Consider the following 27835-nt stretch of genomic DNA (forward strand, 5'->3'; position numbering starts at 1 on the left):
AATTGGTGGCGGAAAAAACGAGACATAGATCAGTTCATTGTGATAAGTAGTGATAAGGTTATAGGCTAATGAATGGGAGGTGAACATTGCTCGGATGCATAAAGTGAAAAGGACTGAAGGCTGAAGTGGTTAAGTACATTAAGTGTTTAAAGAGAAACCGTTACTAAGAATTGAACTTCATCCCAATCAGTAGCTGATACCCCCTTTCCCATGAGAAATCTTTTCCTTTTCACAAACAGATCATCAGGGGGCACTGTATGTCTGATATTGTGGTGAAACCCCTGCCACAGGAAACTATGAGGACCATGGTCTTGGCAGTTTCCTGTCTGTGAACCATATTGCATTGTGGGAAATAGCTGTTTACAGCTGTTTCCAACTGCCCAAAAAAGCAAGCAGCATCTACTTCATCACCTGCCTGCAGTATGACAGAATGTAAATCAGGGAGAGGGAAGATTTTACAATGGACAAACACTGACTAAATCATTTATACATAATTATTGTAAAAATGAAGCACTTTTTTATTACATTATTTTCACTGGAGTTCCTCTTTAAGTGCCTAGCAGTAATTATTTTTAAACAAACCTCCGCAGAAGTCTGTTTAAGAGTCAACTAAACCATTCCCGCTGGCTTTGTGCCAATCAATGCTGTACAAAGCTACAAGGCCATCAGTCTATCACCACTCCTTCTTGCGTGTGAGTAATACTTTTTTTTTTTGATCGTTTGCAGATTGATAGTTTGGTTGAAACCACAACTGAGGTCCTCATAAGCATGTTGTATGCTGTATTACAATAATATCCAATAATAAGTACAGCAGAGTCCTGGTTATTTATAACTGTACTAACCAGCAGTCTCGATCAACCAGAACAAATCACCAGCAGTAGTCACAGTGGTGAAGGCCAACTTTTTAGGCTGTTTCTGTGCTCTGTTGTGCTTCAAGACTGGGTTCCACTGCTCCACAACAGTTAATATACTTAAATTACAGTATTTTAACATTTAATAGAGAGTTTATGGTATGTGTATTCAGTGGGGTGTGGTACTGTATTAGCTTGGCTTATTTTTAACCAGCAACCAGAAAGCACACTTATTCAGCATTAGATAATCCCTGACGGTGCCTGATAACTGAGACTGTACTGTATGCAGTTTTATTTTGTAACTTCAATGATTCTGTGTCCCAAAATAAACATGGCACTTTGTTAGTGATCACTTCAGCTGGCAGTTTAGTCACAGATGTTGTACGCAGATGATACATGGCACCTAGCTGCACAGGAGAAGGGAAGGGGAGGATGCAGGATTTGCACTCAAAGAAATTTATCCGGGTGTGTGAGAGGTGCGTGGACCACAGCAGACAGGGTTGACTTACCTGTGTAGCTGCCTCGTGCCAAAGCGCTGCATGCTGCTTTCCATCCTGCTGACACTTCCTGCTTCATAGCTGCTTTTGCAAAACTGTTCTCGCTCACCACTATAAAGAAAGTTCCTGCAGGAAGCATAGGGGGCCAGAGACCATCAACTGAATCACTGATGAAGAGGGCAGAACACCTTTACAAACCTTATTACAAGGACAATCTAAAGCAGGGGTAGGGAACCTATGGCTCGGGAGCCAGATGTGGCTCTTTTGATGGCTGCATCTGGCTCACATACAAATCAGTAGGGGTTGATTAACTAAGCTACACTGCTCAAACAGCGCAGCTTAGTGTGGCAGTGCAAGTAAAATTTTCAAAGTAGGCACACTACTGCTGTAGCATGCACTACTAACTTACTCGCACTACTAACTTACTTACTACTAAATTACTCGCTCTACCTCAAAACTAACAACTGCTCCAATTGTCCCACTCTCGGCCCTGTCAGGTCACTTGACAGGCAGCCTATTGGGCCAAAGTGCAGGGATCTGGTCCTACAAAGTGAATCACCCCCCCAAGTCAGTTAGCTAATTGTAGAAGCTGTTAGTCGGTATTTCTCCTGTCTGGCTCTCAGGGAAATTGCTGACATTGCTGAAACCCCAAAAAAGCTTAAGACATGGCTGACACTTCTGCTGCGCGGTGGATCAACTGTATACACTTCACCATGGCAACATGGATGTGAGCCATACTGTCCCAGTTGAAAACATATTGTATGGCACTCACATAAATACATTTTAAAATATGTGGCGTTTATGGCTCTCTCAGCCAAAAAGGTTCCTGACACCTGATCTAAAGTGTACACGTAGCTTTGATCATATTCAATGGGGTAGAGTCTGGTTTCTTCTGTTATTCAGGTTTGTCTTTGTATTATCAGGCATTCAGTTATCAGAGAAACCTTGGTAACAGATGAATTCAGCATTTGTGTCTCCTCTGTTGTACATGGTATTGTGTCATCTCCTGTCAATTTCCCAGAAACGGTCAAATTTTAGGATGCAGGGTCATATTAGCTACAAAACTAATGTACCTGTATTTCTAATGCATGTTGCATTGCAATTTTTGTTGCATTACAGGCAATTAAAATAAATGGATGTTCAGTGATAGCCATTTCTTAGTGTTGGCTGTACCCCTGGTTAGGATGCATCACATGCAGTTCAGCATCTGCAGGCATTGTTATTTCTTTGTGCCCCTTTTTATAAATCTTGTTTTTTTCAGGGTAATTAAATTACCTTACAGAACAATTTTTTTCCCTTTAACAAACTGTATTTTGCCACAGGCCAATGTATACCATATTTATGTGATTTTATAAGTGTTTTGTTGCCATGGCAATGAAGGCGTTAATATTTATTTTTATAAGTGGTATATGATGCTTTGTTGAAAGTCTAACTATTTAGCAGCCCAGAATTCTGTTCTAGAGTCAATATCTGCCTTGCAAAATGTGTATTTTTATGGTATGTTTTATTCATTGCAGGGATTCATGTGCAAATATTACAATTTTGCATTTTAAGTGCAGGAGTTCCAAAGGGACATTTCCTTGGCATGAAAACCGCTTCTTAAGTTAATGTTGGCAAAATTTAATGAGTTGTATAAAAGAGAAAAAAGAACCACAAGGCTAAATTTCCCAACTGATTTTTTTTTTTTACCCGGCATTGTTAAGAAAAGAATTTTAAGCTGAAATAAAGTGTTCTCTGTAGCTGATGGCTACATTATTCAGCTACTTCCATTCCTATTGAAAAGGGAAAGTGAGAAGGAGAACTTGAGACCTAAAGGAGACTTACACTTTACTGTACATGGAAATTTTCCATGTCTTTTTATTTTCCTCTGGAATATGTATTTGTGTTCTACAAATATAACTCTTATTGTGTGCATGTCTTGAAAGACAAAAGAAAGACAGAAAGGAAAAAAAAATCTGTCCATGTCCATTAAGGCTACTTGCACACCAAGACGTTGCGTTAGGTGCTACGTTAAGGTCGCATAACGTGCACCTAACACAACGTATGGTGCTGGAAGTGAGGACGGTAGAGTGAGCCGCGTTAGGCGGCTCGATTCCTATAATGTCTCCCAAAGAGGCGCTGATTGGCCAGCGGGACCACGTGATGCGGAGCGAGACACTCCGCATCACGTGGTCCCGCCGGCCAATCAGCGCCAGTGCAGTAAATATTAAGTAGCCATGTGCGCGGCTACTGTAGCTGGCTCTCCCCGCCTCCTCTCCGCCCCCCACTGCGCATGTGCAAACAGTCTAATGCGGCTATAGCCGCTGTAACGCCGTAGCATGCTGCACTTTCTGGAGAACGTGCAGCGTTACATGTAACGCAACGTGGGCTGTGTGAACATCGTCTTAGTGTGTAAGCAGCCTAAAGGGATTTTGTAGAACAATGTCCTATTTGTCTCAGCTACAATAAGTAGCTGCACTGTAGGTGACAATTGGAACTGATAAACCTGTGTAGTTGTGGATCATGGGGAACATTCTGTCACTGACTCAAAACTAAACTGTAAAACATCCAGTGACTGTCAGGTCAGTGCACAGATACACCTTGTTGACGGTAGAGGTCAGAAGTAATATGGCAAGACAGGCTTAACTAATAGAAAGGCTTTGGTAACTCGGTAGTATGTCAGAATGAGAACATTGGGTTTTATCACGCCCAGGCTCATAAATACTGGATAGTTACAGAATGGAAAAATAGCCTGTTGTGACTTCTGTAGAGGCACGCAGATGCCAGATTAAGCAGCATGAATCCATGGACCCAGTATGGTGATTAGTAACATTCTAGGCCTGCCTCATGGCAACATTCCAGGCTGGTGGTGGTTTGGGACGAGCTACAATGGAGATTTGAATTATGAATGTGCAGCTCATAATATGCACATATTGCATTATTCAGTCATGTCAACAAGAACCAGAAAGAATCTCAAAGGAATGTTTATAACACCTTGTGGAAACAATGCCACACAGAACTATGTTGATGGTAAAGAAATGATCTATCCAGTGTTAGGGTGGCATTTTTAATACAGAGCTCAATGGGTATACATCTGGAGCGGTGGCGTGAGGTCCATTGAAGAGGGCATGTTGGCCTTTCAGTGTTCTTTTCATATTTGTAGTAATGAAACTGAAAGTCCCTTTAATTGTTAATTCTCAAAAATATTACATTTAATGCTTTCAAACAAATACATTGACTAGTGTATTTTGCAGAGCAAATAGGTTTGCCTTGATAGTTTAGCCCAAGGGTATCCTAAAATGAAAATAAATGTACTTTTAAAAAAATGACACCCTAAAATGTATGTGTCTGTAGTATGAGATTAGAGTCCCTTGGTCTGAATAGTAGCTGTAACTGAGACTAGGTGGAACCTTCAAGTGACTTTTTGGCTTTAAAGAGAATCTAAAGCCAAAATAATTACTTCTTTTTACTGACTATTTATGTTAAGCAATATGAGCAGTGCTGAAAGGCCACATTCCCACAGCAGAACGAGGTCTTTATACTCCCCAAATCCCCGGGGCAAAAATCGGGGAGTGCTTCCTGGTAGAGGCAGAGCTTTACACTTTAGCTCTGCCTCTACTGGAGTCAATCTCCGCCGATCGCCGCCTCTCCCCATTCCTCTCAGTCTTCTTTCACTGAGAGGGGCGGGGAGAGGTGGAGATCCGCAGAGATTGACTCCAGTAGAGGCAGAGCTACTCTGTCACCCCGGGCAGCAAAATCCATGACCTGTAAAATTGTGAAATATTGCAGCAGAATTTGGGTGGTAATAAGACCTGATCATATTACTTAATGTAAATAGCCAGTAAAAAGAAGTATTTTTAATGGCTTCAGACTCTCTTTAAATGCTAAACTGCATTGAGTTATACATAGCCCATGGTGCAGAAGCTAAATCAGTTCTTGATAAGATTCTTGCTGAAATTTGATTGATATTGAGTAGAGTTAAGTGATGTATCAACCACTAGCACCAAATATATTTCTAAATGAAAAGGGATGAATCTCTTGCTGGATTGGGCTGTTACTGACCCTAGCATGGCTTATGTACAGTATACTTATACCTTCTCTCAAGTCATATTTAGTTTTTACCTGCATTTACTGACTCTCAAAACGCATGTAAACCATTTGCATCAGTAATTGCAGGATTGGCAACTGCATAAAGACATTAGTGGGGCAAAGGTGCGCCATATGTTTTATTGCATGTGATCATTCCAGTCACTGAAAGCTAATAGGCCAGGAAGTTGAACTAATCTTATCATCCAGATCATATTGTTGTATAGTGATGGCCATGTCTAGGAGAACTCCTGAAGAAGCATGTGATCAGTGTGGTCAGATGATAGATATGTACATTTCTAATGTGCTAGTCATGATGATTTGCTGAAGCAGGATGTGATCACAGCTTTGCAAACCTATCAACTGATCAGACAAGGCATATACTTCTCTATGAGTTCTCCTAGACATAACCATCATTATTGTTGTTAAAGAGAACCCGAGGTGGGTTTGAAGAATATTATCTGCATACAGAGGCTGGATCTGCCTATACAGCCCAGCCTCTGTTGCTATCCCAAACCCCCCTAAGGTCCCCCTGCACTCTGCAATCCCTCATAAATCACAGCCACGCTGCTGACAAACAGCTTGTCAGAGCTGGCTGTGTTTATCTCTATAGTGTCAGTCTGCTGCTCTCCCCGCCTCCTGCAGAACTCCAGTCCCCGCCTGCATCCCTTCCCTCCCTGCTGATTGGAGGGAAGGGACGGGGGCAGGGACCGGAGCTTTGCAGGAGGCGGGGGAGCAGCTGAGACTGACAGTACAGATGTAAACACAGCCTCACAGCACGGCTGTGATTTATGAGGGATTGCAGAGTGCAGGGGGACCTTAGTGGGGTTTGGGATAGCAACAGAGGCTGGACTGTATAGGCAGATCCAGCCTCTGTATGCAGATAACATTCTTTAAACACACCTCGGGTTCTCTTTAACATATGTTGTCCAGAAACAGGATAAGGCCTTGTTTCCACTTAGTGCGCTTCTATCCGTTTCTGTCCACTTTTTATCAGCACATCAATGTTACAGATTGATACATGTTGCTGAAAAGCGGACAGAAGCGCATAGATGGAAACGAGGCCTTAGTCATGTACAGGTGTTAGTTTGCAACAAATGTAGCTAAGAGAATGATTGAATACATTGCAGAACAAATCACAACTTGGTTTGTGGGATGTTATTGTTGCTCAGCATTTAATCTTAAAAAAAAATCACTGTAATTGCTCTAATCGGTTTTGTTGTGCCAGCCACTTTCACTTTAACAGCATGAGTGTCACTAAACTACTTATTAAGGGGAAAGCTTTCAGTCACTTCTAAGATAACTGCTTTCACTTTGCCACCTCCAAGGTGCCACATTACATTGCTTGGAATAGAGACTCTGGAGGGTGCATGTGGTAAAGCTGGTGTAATTTTATGGCAGTACTGCTGTACTTTCACCACTTTCTGCATTATTTTAATGCTGGAGGTGGTAAATCAGTTGCTCTAAAAGAGTGGATCTATTTAACTTACATTGAAATTTAAGTGACTTCCTTTATTTTCCGTATCTTACAGCCTGACTCAGAATCCAGGGTGAATGGAGTCTCGGTGTCTGTCATGCCACAGCCCCCCGCCCCACGATATATAGCTGACCAACACTACAGTTCACAATTTCGACAGACAGGTGAGAGGCACTTTCATACTATTCTGTTAAAAACCTTGACAAATGGGGACCCACAGTGGCCCTGAAACGTTTGTTGGTTATTTGAATGGACATCTGGCATTTAAGGTGAATAAACAACCTTGCTTCTATTGAATGTGCGGACCTTTTGGATTGCTCTTTCATATGGGTAATTCATGTGTCAGAGGTGTTCAGAAGAATATAAGGATGATTTGTTTTCAGATCAAAACAAGGGTCAGGACAAAGATATGAAAAATCTTATACAACCTCAGATTTGGTGCTTTGGAAATGCCATTTTCAATATTGCATTACGAACAAGATGAAGGTCATCTAACTCTTCCCAGCAGGTGTGCAGTTTCCTATTAGAATGGTAGCTGAAGATGAAGAGCAGCTTCAAATATAACTAATTGATCTGTGATTTGTAAACGCCTGGGCTCCTGCAAAAATGTTATGGCCCTAGTGCATAATCATGTTCCGTACCTGCATTTTCTAAAACAAAATAGTGATATTTGTATCATATTGCAAAAACAGCGTCCTTGCACATCCTCCTCTTCCTTGTCCCTGGCAGACTTGGTCTGGAGGGGTTATTTGGCTGCAGTTCTCATCACAGTTAAAGATGACCCGAGGTGGGTTCTAAGAACACGAATTAGCACACAGAGGCTGGGTCTGCATATACTGCCCAGCCTCTGTTGCTATACTGATCCCCCCACAGGCCCCCCTGCACTCTGCTGTGCCCCCCATAAATCATACGCCAAGCTGTCAACACACAGCCGGCTGTTTACCTTCTATCTGTCACTGTTGCCACTCCCCCACCTCCTCCATAGCGCCGGTCCCCGCCCGCGTCCCTTCCCTCCCTGCTGATTGGAGGGAAGGGACGCGGGCGGGGACCGGAGCTATGGAGGAGGCGGGGGAGTGACGAGAGTGACAGATGGAAGGTAAACAGCCGGCTGCGACACGCTGCGTGTCGACAGCTCGGCGTATGATTTATGGGGGATAAGCAGAGCACAGGGGGCCTGTGGGGGGAGGATTAGTATAGCAGCAGAGGCTGGGCAGTATATGCAGACCCAGACTCTGTGTGCAATTAGCGTTCTTAGAACCCACCTCGGGTTCTCTTTAAGCCTCCTCAGTGACCGACAGCCTTTCATTGAATTTCAGTCACTAAGGAGATATGACACATATTGCAGTGAAACCTAGCCCCCATGTTGTGTACTGTGTCTCTGCAGATAAAAATAACATACCTGACTACGTGAGAGTTTAACAAAGAAAAAAAGAATGAGAAGGTGCAGGCTGTTACTAAAAAGGATCTAGACAACACCAACAGTTTACAGTGGCAACCTTGCATTAATAATTAAACTTAACGTTTAACCAAAGTAATTTTAAATTATACCTAAGATCTAATAAAAGAAAGAAATTATACATACCTGGGCTTCCTTCAGCCCCCTTCAGATTGGTCTGTCCTTCGCCATCCTACTCCCCCTCCTGGATCGTCTGGTAAAAGCCCTGTTATCTTTGCAAGTCTGGGCCAGTCGCCGCAGTCTGGCCATGCACGTTCCCCTGATGTGATCCCGCAGCCGGGAGTGTTCTATTCCTACTCAGTAGTACTGCTCAAGCACAGAACTCCTCAGTGACGGAAATGTGATGGGGGCGCATGCACAGCCGAGCCGTGCATGCGCAGTACGCCCCAACTGTAGGAATTACCAGGACCTCTAGCAGAAGATCCAAGCAGCGGAGGAAGACGGCGTGGGACCGATCAGCAAAAAGGAGGCTGGTATGTGTAATTTATTTATTTTATTAGATCTCAGGTTCACTTAAAAGGCACATTTTTTTATAATCGCAATGTGTATGACACTCTGTTAAAGAATGAAGCGAACTGGACTGAGCTTCAACTTAAAAAAACAAGGTAGAGATACATCATTAGAAGTTATAGATAACCCAAATAAAACCTATTATTTCATCAGAGGTCTAGTCCAAGTGAGATAACAGACCTAGTAAAGCACAGCTATAAAGCAGACTCCTTCATTCAGTCAGCCCCATCTTGGAGTACGCTTTGTTGTTTCACAAGAAGTACCGGTAATTTTAGTGTTAAAGAACACCATTTGCAAGTAAGAGAAGGAGCCACATGACAATGGTTAGGTCATAGAGGAGCGACAACACATAGCTATGGTATACCAGCAGCTGGCTGTAGTGCTACTGGACAGTGTGACTCTTTCCTCACTGTAAGCCTACCTGCCAACTTAAAGGGGCACTATGGTGAAACATTGTAACATTTAAAATATGTGCAAACATATACATATAAGTACTTTTTTTCCAGGGTAAAATGAGCCATAAATTACTTTTCTCCTATGTTGCTGTCACTTACAATAGGCAGTAGAAATGTGACAGAAGTGACAGGTTTTGGACTAGTCCATCTCTTCAGAGGGGATTCTCAGCAAGACTTTTATTCTTTATAAAGATATTCCCTAAAAAGGATTTAAACAATGATGCTGGCCAGCTTCCCTGCTCACCACACAGTTTTTTGGCAGTTGGACAGAGAAACTGCCATACACTTAGTGCTTTTGAAAATACATAAATACCTGAGAATCCCCCCATGAAGAGATGGACTAGTCCAAGACCTGTCACTTCTGTCAGATTTCTACTACCTACTGTAAGCGACAGCAACATAGGAGAAAGTAATTTATGGCTCATTTTACTCTGGAATAAATGTGCTTCTTATTTGTATGTTTGTATGTATTTTAAATGTTACAATTTTTCGCCATAGTGCCCCTTTAACCACTAGATGTCATTTTTGTATTGTTTTTGTCAATTTGTAAACAAAAATTTGCAGGAAAAAAATAATGTAATCTGTGGTTGTGAAGGCAAAAATATAGACTGGTTTTATGCTTCTTGTAAACTGATGAACTATCTAATTTATACCTTTTGGCCACCAAAATGTATAAAATATGCCGTAATGACAGCAAATCTAAATGGTGGGTGAAAAATCATGTTTACCAGTTGCACTGCATAGGCTGCTTCATCGGGAACCTGATCATTCATCCGTGAAGTGGAGCAGCGCTTTTATATTACACAGGCTCATCTTACCCGGTAGAGAGACCCATTGTAAGTGATCCCAGTAGAATAATTTTAATTCTACTCCAAGCAGCAATTATGAAGCCTCAGCTAGAGACAATCTCATCTTGGATATCACTCATGCATAGCCAACGTTTCTGTATTAACATGGCATGCCAGTGAAACTTTAATAGACTTCAGCTGTAAGGATCTGTTACATTTTATTTCTAAGCATTGCTGCTTTGGTTATTATATTTACAGATGATATACTGTCTCCGCCTCATACCACCAGCACGGACCTGACAGATGTGATGGAACAAATAAACAGCACATTTCCACTCAGCAGCCGTAAGTCTTCCCACTGCTTACACATTTTCCTTTGTCTGTTAAAGAGTTTTGTTTTTAAGATAGGTAAAGTTTCCCAGTTTCAGTTAAGTGGTATCTAATTTCTCATGGCTGTTAATTTTGGATACAGGAAAGATAACCTGTTATTATTTTTTTGTAATGTAAGTGTTTTGGTTTAGGAGGTTTTCTTGCCCCTTCTTTGATAAATCTGTTACTGACCATTGTTGGACAAACTGTGCGGCAATGAAGAAATTTGTTCAAACTGACTTTAGATATAGCTCAGATTCTTGCGATACTAGTGATATAGTTCAGAATCAAGTGGTGTACCTAGTGTGGGTATAGTATGGCTATACCTCTTGTGTGGGTATAGCAAAGCTACGTTGGATCTGAAAATGGAGATCTTAACACGCACATGGTAGAAGGTATTCACATGGCTGGAGTTAACGGCAGCAATGGTTGTATAGTATTTTTACTTGTACAGCAATAAATGCTGTATAAAATTGCTAACATGCCATTTCATCAGAATTATGTTTTATAGCAAGAGCTCTTTTACGTAGAAAAACATTTTGGGTGTACGGTCATTTATGTATTTTACTTCAGTTCAGTAATAATAGTTTTTGGAGTGAATATGGCATAAAACTAAGCTTTCTGTAAAATTTACAGACACTTAAAATGATAAATAGTAATTGTAAGGGCCAGTGGATTGGGCTGGTTCTAGATAAAATGGGGCCCTGGGCAAATATCAGTATTAAGCGCCCCCCATATAGAAGTATTAGGTGCTGTGCCCACCCCCAGTTGGTTTAGGAGTGTGTGAAAATAATTTTATTTCTTATGGTAATATTGTCACAATTTTATTAATGTTATTGCCATGCTCCATCCTTTGTACATACTTCTTATCTTACATCAGTTAGATCAGTTTACTCCCTTTTATGAGATACTTAATAATAGATTCAGTGTAAAACTAGTGAAGACTGGAGAGTTTATTAAGAGATCAAGAGTCTGGAAATGTGGAGCTAAGAAAGATGAAGCCTATTTAGGACTGTGGGCTTTCATTTAGACACATGTGCCAAGAAGTGGCATATTATTTGTGTAGTTTACCAGTCCTTGAGTGATTCATAAAATCTCCCCAAGCTTCTCCCCTTGTGTTTTTTTTTTATTTTATTTTTTTTATATCTTTTTGATAACTTGCAAAGCTCTAAAATACAGCCCTGGTTTCAGCCCTAACTGGCAAAACACAACTTAAAGTCATGAAAGTAAAAAATCTATTCAAGTAAGGTTAAATCACAGAGTCTTAATATAAAAAATATATAAATATGTGATAGCAGTAATAATAATATTTCCTCCATCTGTATGCATATCAAAAACCAAATAAATGTGCAATACATATGAATAACTTCTATATTGCATGCGGATAAATGGGATTTATTGACTCAGAATGAATTAAGTGTCAAGTTTCAAGATGATACAGGATTATAATTAAGTCCATAGAACAGACATTATTAGATTTCTTTAGGCAACTGTCTATGCCTGTTGACTTTCCTAGGCAGATTTGGAGTCTATTATAGAATCCTTTCTACTCTGGGGAACAGAGAATGAGTCGCCTGGTGACTATGGCTTATAATACATGCAGCTATTCTTTAAACCCATCTAGTGACAGAAATAAAGATTTTTTTTTTTAAATCAGATTCTCATTGATGTGCAAGCTGACAGGCTCCCTCCTGAGAAACATTGGGGAGTTCCGCAGATTGCTTACCTATCTCACTGAATATAAATCTGCTTGTTTTGCAGGCTGAATGTATATGAATTTATTACATAAAGTTTCATTCATTTCATATTCGTGTCAAACATTCACAGTGAACTTTTGTTTCATAATTATTCTACATACATTGAGCTGCCTGCCACACAAATTCAATACTTCCTCTTTGAAAAATAGATTATAGTATTCTGTATCCATAAATACAATGCATAAGTTTCTCGGTGGGAGTAAAACACCTGATGTAATCCATTAGTATAGTAGTTTATAAAACACCTGATGTAATCCATTAGTATAGTAGTTTATAAAACACCTGTTGTAGTGTATTAGTATAGCAGTGTATAAGACACCTGATGTAGTGTATTAATATAGTAGTGTATAAAACACCTGATGTAATCCATTAGTATAGTAGTTTATAAAACACCTGATGTAGTGTATTAGTATAGCAGTGTATAATACACCTGATGTAGTGTATTAATATAGTAGTGTATAAAACACCTGATGTAATCCATTAGTATAGTAGTTTATAAAACACCTGATGTAATCCATTAGTATAGTAGTTTATAAAACACCTGATGTAGTGTATTAGTATAGCAGTGTATAAGACACCTGATGTAGTGTATTAATATAGTAGTGTATAAAACACCCGATGTAATCCATTAGTATAGTAGTGTATAAAACATCTGATGTAGTGTATTAGTATAGTGGTGTATAAGACACCTGATGTAGTGTATTAGTATAGTAGTGTATAAAACATCTGATGCAGGGTATTAGTATAGTAGAGTATAAGACAACTGATGTAGTGTATTAGTATAGTAGTGTATAAAACACCTGATGTAGTGTATTAGTATAGTAGTGTATAAGACACCTGATGTAGTGTATTAGTATAGTAGTGTATAAGACACCTGATGTAGTGTATTAGTATAGTAGTGTATAAGACACCTGATGTAGTGTATTAGTATAGTAGAGTATAAGACAACTGATGTAGTGTATTAGTATAGTAGTGTATAAGACTTCTGTTGTAGTGTATTCGCATAGTAGTGTATAAAACACCTGATGTAGTGTAATAGTATAGTAGTATATAAGACATCTGATGTAGTGTATTAGTATAGTAGTGTATAAGACACCTGATGTAGTGTATTAGTATAGTAGTGTATAAGACACCTGATGTAGTATATTAGTATAGTAGTGTATAAAACACCTGATGTAGTGTATTAGTATAGTAGTGTATAAGACACCTGATGTAGTGTATTAGTATAGTAGTGTATAGGACACCTGATGTAGTGTATTAGTATAGTAGTGTATAAAACATCTGATGTAGTGTATTAGTATAGTAGTGTATAAGACACCTGATGTAGTGTATTAGTATAGTAGTGTATAAAACACCTGATGTAGTGTATTAGTATAGTAGTGTATAAAACTCCTGATGTAGTGTATTAGTATAGTAGTGTATAAGACACCTGATGCACTGTATTAGTATAGTAGTGTAAAAAACACCTGATGTAGTGTATTAGTATAGTAGTGTATAAAACACCTGATGTAGTATATTAGTATAGTAGTATATAAAACACCTGATGTAGTATATTTTTCCTGCCCGTATATAAACAACTATTTTGCAGCCAATGGGATGTTCTTTGATTTTCTCCATTACTTAAAATAGATGAAAATTTTGCTCCTACAAGTTCCGCTGGAGCCAGAGCAGTATTGCATGCAAATAGTATGGATATGGTGGACTGCTCTGACGGTCCATTGCAGTGTATGGTGTATTGACCATATGCATGCCATTCTATTGAATGAATGGCAGCAGACTTGCTTTCCAGAGAAGTATGCAGGTCGGAGGTGGAATAACCTAGGCATAGTGACCCCTGTGTGAACGAGCCCATAGGACAGCATTGGTCCATTATGCATGATCATTGTTCCACTGAGGCCTCAAACAACCTGAAAGCACACTTATTTTGCATCAGCCTATCCCCATCAGTGGCAGATAACTGAGAATCTACTGTATTTGGCAACTGCACAGATCAGCTTTAGAAACAAGTATTTACACCTTTTTTAAGCTAGTGTATCTTGGGCATTCAGGGGTGGGCAAACTGTTTGACTCAGCCACATCGGGTTCTCAAGTTTGACTGAAGGCCTGGAACAGAATAGGAGTGAGTGTGGCGAAAAGCGCAGCACCGAAAATGGGTGTGGCCATGTCAGTATGTGGGTGGAGCAAAGTATAATGAAACAGTGTAACAAATAGACAGTGGGCCCGAGTTTTCTCCCAAAACACACTTAGGCAAAGTGACCCTAATGATAATTGGACCCCCCCCCCCCCCCCCACAAACAGTAAATGGCAGCAGCCGGCACCAAACAACACAGGGACACCAGGCAGACCCCCTCAGACAGCAAGACACATAATGTGACAGCTTGGCAGCATTTCCTACAAAATATACGTAATGCGGCAATGCTTCCAACAAAATACACACCATGTGGCAATGTTCCCTCAAAATACACGTAAGGTGGCAATGCTGCCACAAAATACAATATTCCCACAAAATATACGTAAGGCGGCAATATTCTCACAAAATAAAATGTTCCCACAAAAAACGTGTAGTGCAGCAATATTCCCACAAAATACACGTAATTTGGCAATACTGCCACAAAATAAAATGTTTCCACAAAATACACGTAATGCGGCAATGTTCCCACAAATTACACATAATTCGGGCAACGATCCCACAAAATATACCTTAGGTGGCAATGTTCCCCCAAAATACACGTAATGCGGCCATGTTCCCACAAATTACACATAATTCGGGCAATGATCCCACAAAATACACCTTAGGTGGCAATGTTCCCCCAAAATACACGTAATGGGGCAATATTCCCACAAAATACACTTTAAGGTGGCAATTTTCCTACAAACCACACGTAATGCGAAAATGTTCCCACAAAATACACATAATTCGGTAATGAACTCACAAAATACACGAAAGGTGCCAATGTTCCCACAAAATATTCACATTTGCCATAATTTCCCATATGATTTTCCCCCTTATAAACTCATCAGGCAATATGTTTCCCTTTAATGTTGCTGTCCCCCTCCGTCTGTGTCCCCTCTTTCCGTGTCCCCTCCAAGATAGTGTCCCATAATCACCCGAAAATAAAATCAATCTACTCACCTAGCAGGTGACTCATCCTGCAGCGTCACTACTCGATCTTCGTGTGTCCCACGCTGACAGGCAGAGCATGGCTACAGGAAAATAATGCCGGATATGGCCTGCGGGCCGTAGTTTACCCATCCCTGGTTTAGAGGAAAGGATGGTTGTCATTTTCAAAATTCTTGAGCATGCCTTTCAGACTAAAACAAGGTATTATACAGCAGAATGACTCTGAACACTGTTCGGTGGCTTCTATGAACTCAGATTAGCTGAAATTAGTGAATTTTGCCAACAGGCACACAGACAACTATAAAACAGTGGATGGATGTAGGTCTGCTACTGAAGGGTTGCAAAAGAAAACAACACCACTAGGAAGGAATCTTGTATTTGTATTATTATTCATGTTAAATCCCACCACCCAAGTAGGCAGTGCAAAGACTTGTTTGCAAAGCCCACATATGTAATCATCTGAAAGGTTATGGCTGTGTTGTTGGGATACCGCATAGGATTAGCAGGATTTTCTCACCCAGCTCATTGCAAGGATTGGTTCTGAGCAAATATCAAGCTTACCATCCTCAAACAAAATATGTAATTTTCGCTATCTGAAATCACTTTCATGGCAAGGAAGGCAGTACTGTTAGATTTCACACGTAGAAAATAAGCCTGTACTGAAAGAATTACATACCAGTATCTTAATCAGCAGGCGGATAAATAAATATATATTATAGCAGGCTTTTCCTTCTCCCAGTTCTCATTTTTAAATCTGCCAAGCCAGTTGTTTACAGCATGCTTGATTTTTAATGGCGTATTTTATACGGGAACTCTAATGGATTTTTTTCTTCTTTTAATATTTACAGCAAGTTCTTCTGGAAGAGAACAGGTATGATTCATTTTCTGTTTGCCTACTATAAACTAAAAAGCTTATGCTAAGCTACACTAATTTTATGGATTCAAATACAGATGTTTAGTCAGAACTGGAAAGTACTTAGACTACTAGCTATTTTTTAAAAAAGCTACCCGCAAGTGCCAGCTATGTTTGTATTGTGTTTATTAAATGTCTTGCCTGAATCTACATGTACCAAAGTCTGCATTAGGCAGTTGGGATGTCATTGAGGGCATATGGGAACTCACCACCCGTCATTTTGGGGCAGGGTGAGCCGAATGATGGCTTACCCTGCTGCGGCAAAAAATTCCGGACAGCTTTAATTACTGTTCCCCCTCCGAGTTGCTACAACTTGGAGGGAGAAGTAATTCCGGGTCCGGTGATTGTCGGCACCCAACTTACACTGCTGCACTGCCATAGACATAATAACAGGCGCAGTGTGAGGAAGAGCATGCACCAAAATTACCTGCTTCGTCATTGAGGTGCAAATGTATTTGGGATGATTGGGAATTATGCTAATTATTATGATACATAATTATGCTTGTTAAAGGCTATTGTAAAATGAACTAATCAAATATTGCAGTTAAAGCTGCATAGATTTGCAGTAACATCATCTTCGACTTATTTGCATTGTTCAAGTAAAGTAGAAAGTTGGCACTGAGCCAAAACTGTGCATTGAGCACTTTTTAGACATCTGTGGCACAGGAATATGGGAAAGCAGAATGGCTTATAGGCATCTGTTGCTGGACATATGGATGCAAAAACACAGAACACGTATAAATGTACTCTGCAGTCTAAGGGTTAACATAGCGGATACAGTAATTTTATACCAAAATCGCACTGGTAAATATGTTGGAGAGAACTAAGTTTGAAGTAAGTAATTTGGGCAGCTATGGCACTCAAGTAAAATGGGCACCACATAGACCGCAATCTTGACTGCAGCTATAGCACCACCCAGGGGGATACAGTAGCACCTGATAATTATCGTTTTTAGAAGGTGCAAATATTGGTGGAGAGGTTTAAGCAGCCCAAATATATAAATAAAGATACAGTGGCAATGGGTTTTATTTAAAGATAGGTATCAATAGAGGGAGGGTGCAAATTAGAATAAGGTTAGGTTTAGCTATAGCAAAATATTGGTAAAAAATACTATTATTCTACCATAGTATTACCCATTGTCTAATAGCATATCAGTAATTTTACAGATGTTCAATTATAGGACCATTTTACCATGACACCCTGTTTACATGTATGCACTAAGTTGCAGTCTAGCCTAATTAATTGAATTTTGTCCGACTGGCCCTTGGTATAAAAAAAAAAACTGTGTTGTCCACTGTACTGGACATATTTACTGGTATTCAAATTTGTGTATAACACTGGCACGCGCTAAAAATTCTATAGCAGTTTATTGGATATATAAAAAGAAAGAATTTAATCACTCTCCACACGCTTTCAAAACTCACACATACTTCAGAGAGGCCTCTCTGTTCCGCCTGCCTAACTACTACCACTAACATATATCTAAAAAATCTAAATATCTTTTAAGGGGATTTATATTCAATCTATTGTCATATTGTTCTTTGGAGAGTGTGGAGAGTGATTAAATTCTTTCTTTTTATATATCCAATAAACTGCTATAGAATTTTTAGCGCGTGCCAGTGTTATACACAAATTTGAATTCTATATTTTGAGGGTTTAGGGATTCCCTCCACGGGTCACGCAGCTTATCATTTAGGATTCTAGTATCCAGCGCCAGATAGTGTTGTATTTATAGCATATTTACTGGTATGTTCAGGCTTCCAGATTGTCTAGACATTGGCTAGTCACAATTGGCCTCAGGAAGTGCCAGGTCTTGTATCTCATGCTTTCAATACAACAGGCTGCAGTAGGAATAGACCCTCACATGTATACGTATACTGCCAGAATAGGACATGCTCAGTGAATTGTTCAAAGATTCATGCACTTAAACCTGTCAGAGCCACACATTACATATCCGACCCTTATCTCACTGAACTCAACCTTATTGTGGCGACAGTTAATACCACGATGCAAAGGTGAATGTGGCATGTTAAAGTGGGGGCTGCATATTGGATTCATTTTTGCAAGTTCAGTATCCTACCTTTCAGTTCCCCCACCCATGCCTCTTGTGCCTAACACTAATCCTAACTGCTTCCAGGCTGCAATAGATTGACAGTCTTCAACTGAACACTGTGCATAATCTTAAAGGACCACTATCCTGAAAATAACATTTAATTTAAAATAAATGTGTACACATACATGTAAGATGTTCATCTGTCCCAGAGTAAAATGCACTATAGGTTACTTTTCCCTATGAGGCTGTCAGTTACAGTAGGTATTATTAATCTAACAGTTCTGACAGGTTTTGGAGTTGTACATGTATCAATGGGGGATACTCAAAGTTTTCTTTATTCCCTGAAAATGACCTATACAAAGATGCTGTCCAACTGATCATGCCATCCAGGGAGTTTTTGAAAATAAATGAATTCCTGATGAATCCCCCATGAGGAGCTGGGCTAGTCCAAAATCGTATATAGAACAACAACATAGCAAAAGCAAACCTTTACAGCACATTTTATACATATGCATACACACGCATTTTATATATAGATGTTGTCATTTTCATTAACACAGCTATACAGTAAATAAACACATGTTCTAGCATAATGTTACATTTGCAGGCCCTACAGTGGTCTGAGAAAGGTATGTTTCATAGGTTCCTCATATTGGTCACGTTATGTAAGCGCTCCATACCCTTCTTCTTCTTCTTCTGTAAAAATAATAAGGGAGTGCAAGGCACACTTTAATTGATATTGAAAATCTGGCATCAGAACAGATAGACACGCATATAATATTTGTGCAGAGCTTCTGTTTTTATTGTAGGTATTATTTTATCCCTCTACAGCACCTTTGTGTTTATTGATTGCCACCTGGAGTCCTGGGAGCACTATCAGCAGCTTCTTACTATGTAAACCAGATGTCTTCCAACTAGTACTTGTTTAGAATAGTTATTCTAAATTTCAAGGGAATGTACAGAGTATTGAACGCTGTTACTCATGTATTACATGTGTCAATGACATGCACTTATAATGTTACAAAACAAAAAAAAACTCAATACATTTGGGCACATGAGAATGCAACTGTGTGAAACCTAATTTACAGCGAATACATGAATCCTGTATAAGGATTCTGTATGTCATGAGACATGTATTCAATAGTTACCCACATAAACTCAATCTTCTATCTGAAATCTGCTCATTTTCTTTATAATCACTGGTGAAATGTAATTGTGCTATATTGGCGAGTGCTTCATATTATATTTATTTTTAGTCAATGCCTTAATTCTATTGCCTGCTAAAAGTTGATTTTTGTTTCTTTAACTAGAAAAATAAAGTAGCAGTTTAACAAAACAGAAATTTGCCTTCTTAAAACAGAAGGTATTTGTATTATTCAGGTTGGAGTGAGTATATGATGTCTCCCACAATGCATCACTGCCTAATATGCAAATCATCCCTTTTGTTGTCCTTTTTGGCTCTGTAGGGTAGGACTTGAAACACCCTGAGTTGCAGATTGCCCAGAAAGCTCGTAGTGAACCAGTATTGTATTATTGTACTGTCTTACCTCCTGGTGTATTAAAATGCATTTTATTGATTAAGTGTGAAAGTATCAAAAAAGTTAATTGAATAAGGGCCATGGCATTGATTTAGTTTTACCAAGTTAACATCCTATATAAAACTTAAATACAGGTTTGGGCAGTAGTTTGACTTTTTTGGGGTGTAAAGAGGTAAGTTAAGGGAAAAAAAAAGGGAAGAAAACATGAAACAGGTGCCATTATTCTATACATTGATATTCTTCCTTACAAGCTACCAACATTCTACAAACAAGTAGATAATAAGAATGCAAATTACTCATATTGATTCCCTTGTTTATGAAAGGACAAGACAAATAATAATATGCTTATGGCAGCATGTGCTGAATAATACTGTGCCAACTCATGTTATGACCATTAATTGTTATTCCTGTCTGGCCAGGCTATGTGAGAGATCCGATCTTGGAAACATCTGTCTTTGGCACCAAGTCCCTTCCTAACAGAGCCAATCACTGAATCTATTACTGAGAGACTGCATGGGACTGAAAAGCATCCTGCGTGTCCTACTGAAGGCAAATGACACTGAATACCCAAAGATGAAGACATGTTTTTACATACTGTCTGTTCTCTATTTTCTTCTCTTTCTATGCAACTGTAAATTAATGATATGTGGCGTATTTGGTATTTAGTATGATCTATGTCATTTGTATAAAAAAAAGTTTAAACATTATAAAGACAAGTCAGAGGGAGGATTTCTATGCTTTTTTGTTATAAGTGCAAACATACCCCTTAGTATACAGTCCGTCTGCACATTCTCTGCACATACAGTTGAGCTTCCATGTAGCAGGGTGACTGAAAGGTCATGTCTGATGCCAAGCTTATTAGGGCACCACTATAATGGTCACCAATTTTTTTCAGATATTTCCTATTATTTCTAGTTGCATCAGGATCAGGCCTAAACGTTCATTTATAGATCCTGAGTTATCTTGCATTGTAGTTGTATTGAATGTGCTTCTGTGATGATGTGTGGATAAACCACTGATAAACCATTGAAGTGCCAGTAAAGATGTACATCATCACAGAGGCCTGCTAACGCCCCATCAGGACATGTGACTTCTCTAATTGTAAGTATCTCAGCTTTACAAAATACAGTTCATGAGCACTTGTTGGACATTGAAAACATTTAAACACCTGTTCAAATATAATCCCTATTGTTTTAGGGACGTGGCACATCTTTTTACAGTATATACAATAAAAACAGTCTTATTGTATGCGTTGAGATATTGCTTAGTAAAAGGTAGCATGCTGTCTGTTACTGTTCTGCTGAATTTAAAAACACTAAGGGGATTTATATAATAGAACAGTGGTATGCATTAGCTAACAGCAACCAATCAGAAATTACGTTTCATACATTTAACTGCTCATAAACAATAGCTGTTTGCTTTGGATTGCACCACTCAGTTGTTTAGCCAGTATTTTGTTTCATAAATGGACACAAATAATCCTAATGAGCAATAGCTATGTTTACTGCAGTAAATGGAACTGTTAAAGGGATTTTTAGTCTGTGTCTTAAATTCTTATGTACAAAGGAAGAGTACAAAATGAGAGCCAATGTAAAGTCAACACCATGCTGCAGTGCCAGCACTGGAGGAGTCTGGGAAATCAGAATTACCAAAGGATCTTTTCAAAAAAAATTGGACTAAATAGACATAATAAAATATGAATATATTTATTGGTGAAGGTCTAATCTTACGAGACCTTTTCATATTGAATGACCATAAGATCACAAGGTTTATTGTACATTTAATTTTACAAATATTTTTTAGGAGAATATTACAAGAGGCCGTTCATAAAAGCAAGATATTGCATACTATGACTCATTCAAGTGTCATGTCAGGTGAGAATCTTGTTGTGTCGGCCATAATTAAAGAACAGTAACAAGTTTCTCAAGAAAAAACAGATATCTTGTTACAGAGGTGTACATCTTATTGTCTTTTTGGGGAGAGAGACTTCCAGTGTAGGAGTGCTGTATGTCTAGTTCAGATGAGCTCATTGGATGGCAATTGCACTGCCGAGCAAAACAATAATCCAAGACAAATGATAAAATATCCCACTGATTTCTGCTCACAGATATGACCTTATCCTAAAGATCAACCAGTTCTCATCATCTGTAAGATCAGCAAAGGGAAGGTTGTTTTTTTAAGGCCACATGCTTTGACAGAATTACTATAAGAAAAAAAATATATAGTATACAACATTACCTTGGTCATTTAGAGAACACATTTTGCCTATTGTAAAACTATACATTTTTCTAGATTAATTTCCTACTTGGGTCTGAGTTACTTTTACATAAGGTCTTAAATGTACTCACAGGATTTGCTAAACTCTTGTTTATCTTCACAGGGTATTTGTTTTTTGTTTTTATCCCCCAACCCAGTATGTGTTTTGCTTTTGGGATTTAAGGTTAAGACAGGGTTGTAAAGTAACAGAAATGAGTATTTTTCTAGTGGTTAAAAGTACACGTGAATACATTCAGTGCCTATGGATTGCAAGAGTTTATAAATAAAAAAAAGTATCATTGGTTGTATGCTTTCCTTTTACCATAGCCATTTGTGTACCAGGATGATTACCACATGCATATATTGTATGCCACTGTGAGGATTCCACTTTTTGTTAAAGTTTGCCCTTTTGACCAAATGTCCTGTATCTACTAAACATACTGCTAGAGAGGAATAAAATTTAAAAGGCATCTATCGTAAAAAAAATATATATATATATATATATATATATATATATATATATATCATTATTATCATCAACATTTTCTGAAATATCCTCCCAAAATGTCCTCTTTCCAACAACTGTTGACCATACGAGCAGTAGAGCTATCTATGAAATGTGTAAAATGGAAATGGCAATTTGCAAAATGTGCTCATTATATTTAAACCTGCCTCATAGAAGATCTATACCTATTAGATACCTGGTACCTGGTGCAGCCCCATTGATTATTTTCATAGGAAAGATAAAGAGCGGACTTTGGGAAAGAGAAAAAAAAAATTTTTTGGGCTGCTTTCTGTAAAGGTTAATGATATGCAGTGTGTGAAAAAATTTTGTTGTTTTTTTTTTTTTTACAATAGATGTCTTTGAAAATCAGACTTCAAGGAAGGCATCGAATTCACTAACATGCTTAATCTTCTTAACTTTGGGAAAACATGTCCTTAATATAATGTACATAGCTTTAAAATAAATAAGGAAAGTTCTATTTGTTTGAGGAGGCTTTGCACATTAAAACTAATAATTTGTTCAATGAAGGAAATTCTTTTTTATCTATATCATGATTCCCGTTCTTGAATTGCTATCAGTATGCTTTTTTTGCCTGCTTGAAAATGCAACAGCTAGCCCCAGCGATAGTCAGACTTTTGACCAACTTTAGAGTTGCTATAACACATATGAGGCAGCCACTTGAAAACGTACTTGACACTATCAAAAATTGTGCTGTCATATAGCCACTTATTTTTGTACTGCTTCCCCTTGCTGCCTCCTGGTTGTGTGCAGCAGACCCTGAACCCCAGTTTACACCTTGGCCAATTACTAGGTGCAAACGTGTGGGGGAGGGGCTGAATACATATGCTATTTTTGAATCCCTACAATTTATGACTTACACTATGAGGCATCAGGACCTTTGGTTGTGATACAGAATAATAACATAGGTAAGTGGCTGTGACAGTGGCACCTCACTTGGCCAATTCTGTTTTCTATTGCCTATCTCATTTTTTTATAGAGATTTTAGAGTTGCTTTACAGCCTAGACCATGCCACTAAAGCTTAATTCTATATCTGACTTTGCAAAGTGCAGTAAAAACAATATTAACTAATACCCTTCTTCCTAGCACAACGTGTCACAGATTATGAATATTTTTTTAATTATGTGCAAAATGAAAGGTATATTTTTTCACAGCTTGTGGGACCGGGCGGGAATTGACATCTTGTTTGTTACAAGAGGGATCTGGCAAATTGTATTTTTCTCGACCAATAAAATATTTTAATTCATAGTTTGAATTAAAAACAAAGTCGCAAAACGTGGAAGCCATGTTCACCTTTCTACCTCAGCTCCATCTGCCATTAGCACTAAATATAGTGATAGATTCATTTTAGGTTTAATGATTTTCCGGATAAATGAAGCAAGCAAAATTTATCATCACTATTGCAGAGGTAGACTTGGTTATTTTTATTTTATTTTTTTTCATTCTTTTACTCTTCTGCCTTGTAAAACTTTTCATAAATATTATAATGTACACATCATTTCCTTGTGACTGCAGATAAATAAGTCAGTACTCCAGATGTATATGTATATATATATATATGGTTCTTTGTTCTTTCACACTTTGTGATAATATGTGCTGATATCCTCTATACCGCCTGCTGTGGCAACATACTGAAAACCAGTCTGTTGTATTCTCAATAAACTGCCTTTTTAACACAAGACTGGTTTAATTATTTAAGCGGCAAAGCTCTAAATGTAACCAGTAAGGTTGAAGAGTATTGTTTGCTTTGTTATGTTAGATATATGGCAGAAAAAGGTGATGCATCCTTCCTTACCATATGCCACAACCATCGCTCACAGGCACTAAGACATTTCATATATAATGCATCAGACTCCACAGGACTCTAGCTGTGTAAAAAATCACATACAAATAATTATTTTAAAGAACATTTTGTTACTTGAATTTTGGTCTCTGGTTGCTTGGGTTAAGAGTGAAAATATATTAGAAGATATATTTCTATTAAAGCTTGGCATGTTTTATCCTTGGCTAAAATTCCCCTCATCCAATGTCAACTCTGGCTCTTAACCCCTTTCACCTTGAAGAAGATTGCCAATGTAAATAATGCATTGTAGTTTGTGAAATCATTCTCCGTATGCATTTTTTTAAACTTTAGCCTTAGGTCAACAACACATCCAGAAAGTAAATGCAAGGGTATTAAGATCATCATTGTCTCCTTCCACTCACCTTGCAGGTTTTATATGTAAGCAGAAGCTTCATGTATTTTGCAGAAATTACTTATTTAGGTTCTGCTGTGTATATGCTCCTAATGAATTAGCCAATACTTCACAGAGCTCCTTTGACCTTTTGCATCAGTCTCTGCCCATGATGAACTTTCGTTTAAATGTCTATAGGAGGTATACATGGCTCCAAGCTCTCCCCCCCCCTTTTGTAAACCTACATCTTTATGTTACCTTTTCCTTCACAACTGTTTAGATTCTGTTGTTGAAAATATATACACACTCCAGGATTTATCAAAGCATATGGGGAGTGAAAGCTAGTATATCTGGTACGATCCTACTAAAGAGCGTTGGTAGCACAGATTGCTGCAAAACTTAATAACAGCTATGACAATGAAACTGCATAGCAAGTCTGATTGGGGGGAAGGGTGAAAATTGAAATAAAAATGCCAGTGTGCTCTATTTGTTTTGGAAGCCGTGCGATAGCAATGAGGGGGGGGGGGGGGGCAAATTGTCATTTTGTAATGATGGTACCTCCTTGGAAGAAGGGGGAAGCATGCTTTAGTATTACGATATTGGGGGCCTCTGTTGCAACATGTAAGTGTAAAGCAGTAAGCATGTCAGGCCTCTAAACATGGTGGCAATGAGGTGGGGCATAGATGTACTCATGAGTGAGGCTTGAAAGATAAAGAATATGGACCCACAGGGAGGAGCAACTGACAAATGAAACTTTGCTCCAGTGAACGTGGTGGAGGCAGAATTATGTCATCAAAAATGAAATATTTTAATTCATTAGTACAATATTTTGGATTGGCACCCCTTCGTCACATGATCAGTACAATACAATAACATTTGTAAAGTGCTTTTGCAGGCTGGACTGTGTATATAATTGTAAATTCCAGACTACACAAGTGGCTTTTCAGTTTGGACTTACAGTAAATGCTTCCATGGATGGAGATGTCCTGATTGGGTGTGGCAGAGAGTTCCAATGTGTGAGGGCAGCATGACAGAAGGCTCTGTCTCCAAAGGTTTTTAGGTGGACTCCGTGGCTGACCAAGTTATTAGATCCTTTTTATGTAAGATTGTGGGGGATGTGATGCCATTGCAACAAGTCCTTCAGGTATCCAGGGCCCAGATTGTGCAAGGATTTTAATGTCAATAAGCCAATCTTAAACCAAATTCTAAATGTTATCAGTTGCCAGGGAAGGGAAGGGATGGTGTTATGTGACAATGGTGGGGTTTGCTTGTTAACAGCTTTGTAGCGGTATCCTGTACTAATTGCAGGAGGTGCAGGTCTTTGGAAGGCCTGTATAAAGACAATTGCAGTAGTCCAGCCTTGATTTGATGAAGGCATGAACTAGGGTTGGAAGATCCACTGGAGGTACGAGGTGTTTAATCCTTGCAATGTTTCGTTAGGTGAAAGAAACAGCTGAGATTTGATTCCTGAAGCGTAGTCCCCATCAATCAGTACAACCAGGCTGCACACAAAGTCTGAGTTGTTCAGGTCTGAGTTTCCTATCCTTAGTATTACTGGCTGAGACTGGAGCTGCTTTGCTGTCGAGCGCTGACCTCCGATAACAAGAACCTCAGTTTTGTCACCATTTAGTTGTAGCCAGTTATTATTCATCCACTCCTGAAGCTCAGAGCTGGTGGCAGGAAGTTGAGCAGTAAGCCTCATGCAATACAGAAAGTGTGCTGTAGCAATGTAAGAGTGAAGCCTTGCCTCTAAATGTAAGGGTCATACAGGGGCAAGGGCATACACAGATAACATAACAAAGAAGCAATGGCTAGAAAACAAAATAACACTACAGGAAAGAGCAAGACAGATCAAAACAAGTTGCTGACAAATGCTTCAAAGGGGAAAATGTTGCATCAGATTTATGCCACTCTCGTGTTTGATTGCATGACTCACTCATTACAGGTCTGTTTGTGTCCTGCCACTCTGCACGTGCCATGTTTACAGGCAGGGAATGCCATCCACTTTACACGAGACATAATTCTCCATTCCAAACCTCTCATTAGTCGAGCATGCCAGGATAGAAACAAATGATGCAGCACAAACAGGTTTACAGGCTAACAGTGTAATGCAGTTGGTGTATTGAATCTCAAAGAGACTGCACAAACTGATATAGAGGATCTCAGACAATCTAGAAAATATACAAAATCAAATCAATTGCTGAATAAAAAAATGCTGGAGAATAACACTAAGGACTCATGGCAGCAAGGAACAAGGCAGGCTGCAAGTTGAAATTAAGTATTGCAAAACAACAAGTACTGGAAAGTGAAAGAGAAATAAAATGGCTCAACGATTGCTGTATTTAGGAACAGAGAGAGGAGAAATTTGATGCAGCAGCTGAAACAATTGACAAAATGAAAGCCAAGAAACGAAGACAAATAACATTTATATTGCGCTTTTCTCTTGGTGCACTTGAGCTGCAGCCATGCTCAGTAGGCAGTAGCAGTGTTAGGGAGTCTAGCCCCAAAGACTCCTTCTTGAATAAGTACTGACTTACTGAACCGGAAGAGCTGAGATTTGAACCCTGGTCTCCTGTGTCAGAAGCAGAACCCTTAACCAGTACACTATCCAGCCAGTTTATCATGCCAGCAAATTATTACTGCAAACAGAGGAATGTGAAAGATGAGAGAATCCTGTGTGTGTCTTATTTCGGGCCTAATCAGCAATGTTGTGTGGAAATATTTGTCGGTTTTGCAACAAGACCACTAGTTTTGTTTTTGTTTTCCAAACACATTATTTTTTTCATACAAAAGAGGAAAAACTATCTGTGATTGGGTCAGGAAGTCTGACCTAGAGGAGCCAATGAAGGATTCAGTATCAGCAGTCAAACATGGTGTGTTTGCATGCATGAATTGCAATTGCTGCAATGCAATCACAAAGGGCAAGTCCATCTCACACCTGCTCCCTGATAAGAGTATCTGAATAAAGGGTTGGTATTTTTGTCATGGTACATTAGTAGTGTATGGCCTGAAGTGCCCATGCAGCTTTGTC

The 27835-nt window shown here is 39.0% G+C and overlaps 1 protein-coding gene across 13 annotated transcripts in view; it reads left to right on the top strand.

Moving 5' to 3' along the window:
- UTRN (utrophin) overlaps positions 1-24309 on the top strand; it is an 863547-nt gene extending 839238 nt beyond the window's left edge. For all 13 annotated transcript variants that reach the window (XM_068232090.1, XM_068232089.1, XM_068232092.1 and 10 more), the window contains 4 exons: positions 6946-7054; positions 10358-10444; positions 16195-16217; positions 20270-24309. In XM_068232090.1, the coding sequence (XP_068088191.1) occupies positions 6946-7054; positions 10358-10444; positions 16195-16217; positions 20270-20278 (228 nt within the window). In that variant the 3' untranslated portion in view covers positions 20279-24309. The remainder of the gene's footprint in view (positions 1-6945; positions 7055-10357; positions 10445-16194; positions 16218-20269) is intronic.
- Positions 24310-27835: the final 3526 nt, after the last annotated feature.

Source organism: Hyperolius riggenbachi, chromosome 4, assembly GCF_040937935.1.
Source record: "Hyperolius riggenbachi isolate aHypRig1 chromosome 4, aHypRig1.pri, whole genome shotgun sequence".
NCBI classification, from domain to species: domain Eukaryota; kingdom Metazoa; phylum Chordata; class Amphibia; order Anura; family Hyperoliidae; genus Hyperolius; species Hyperolius riggenbachi.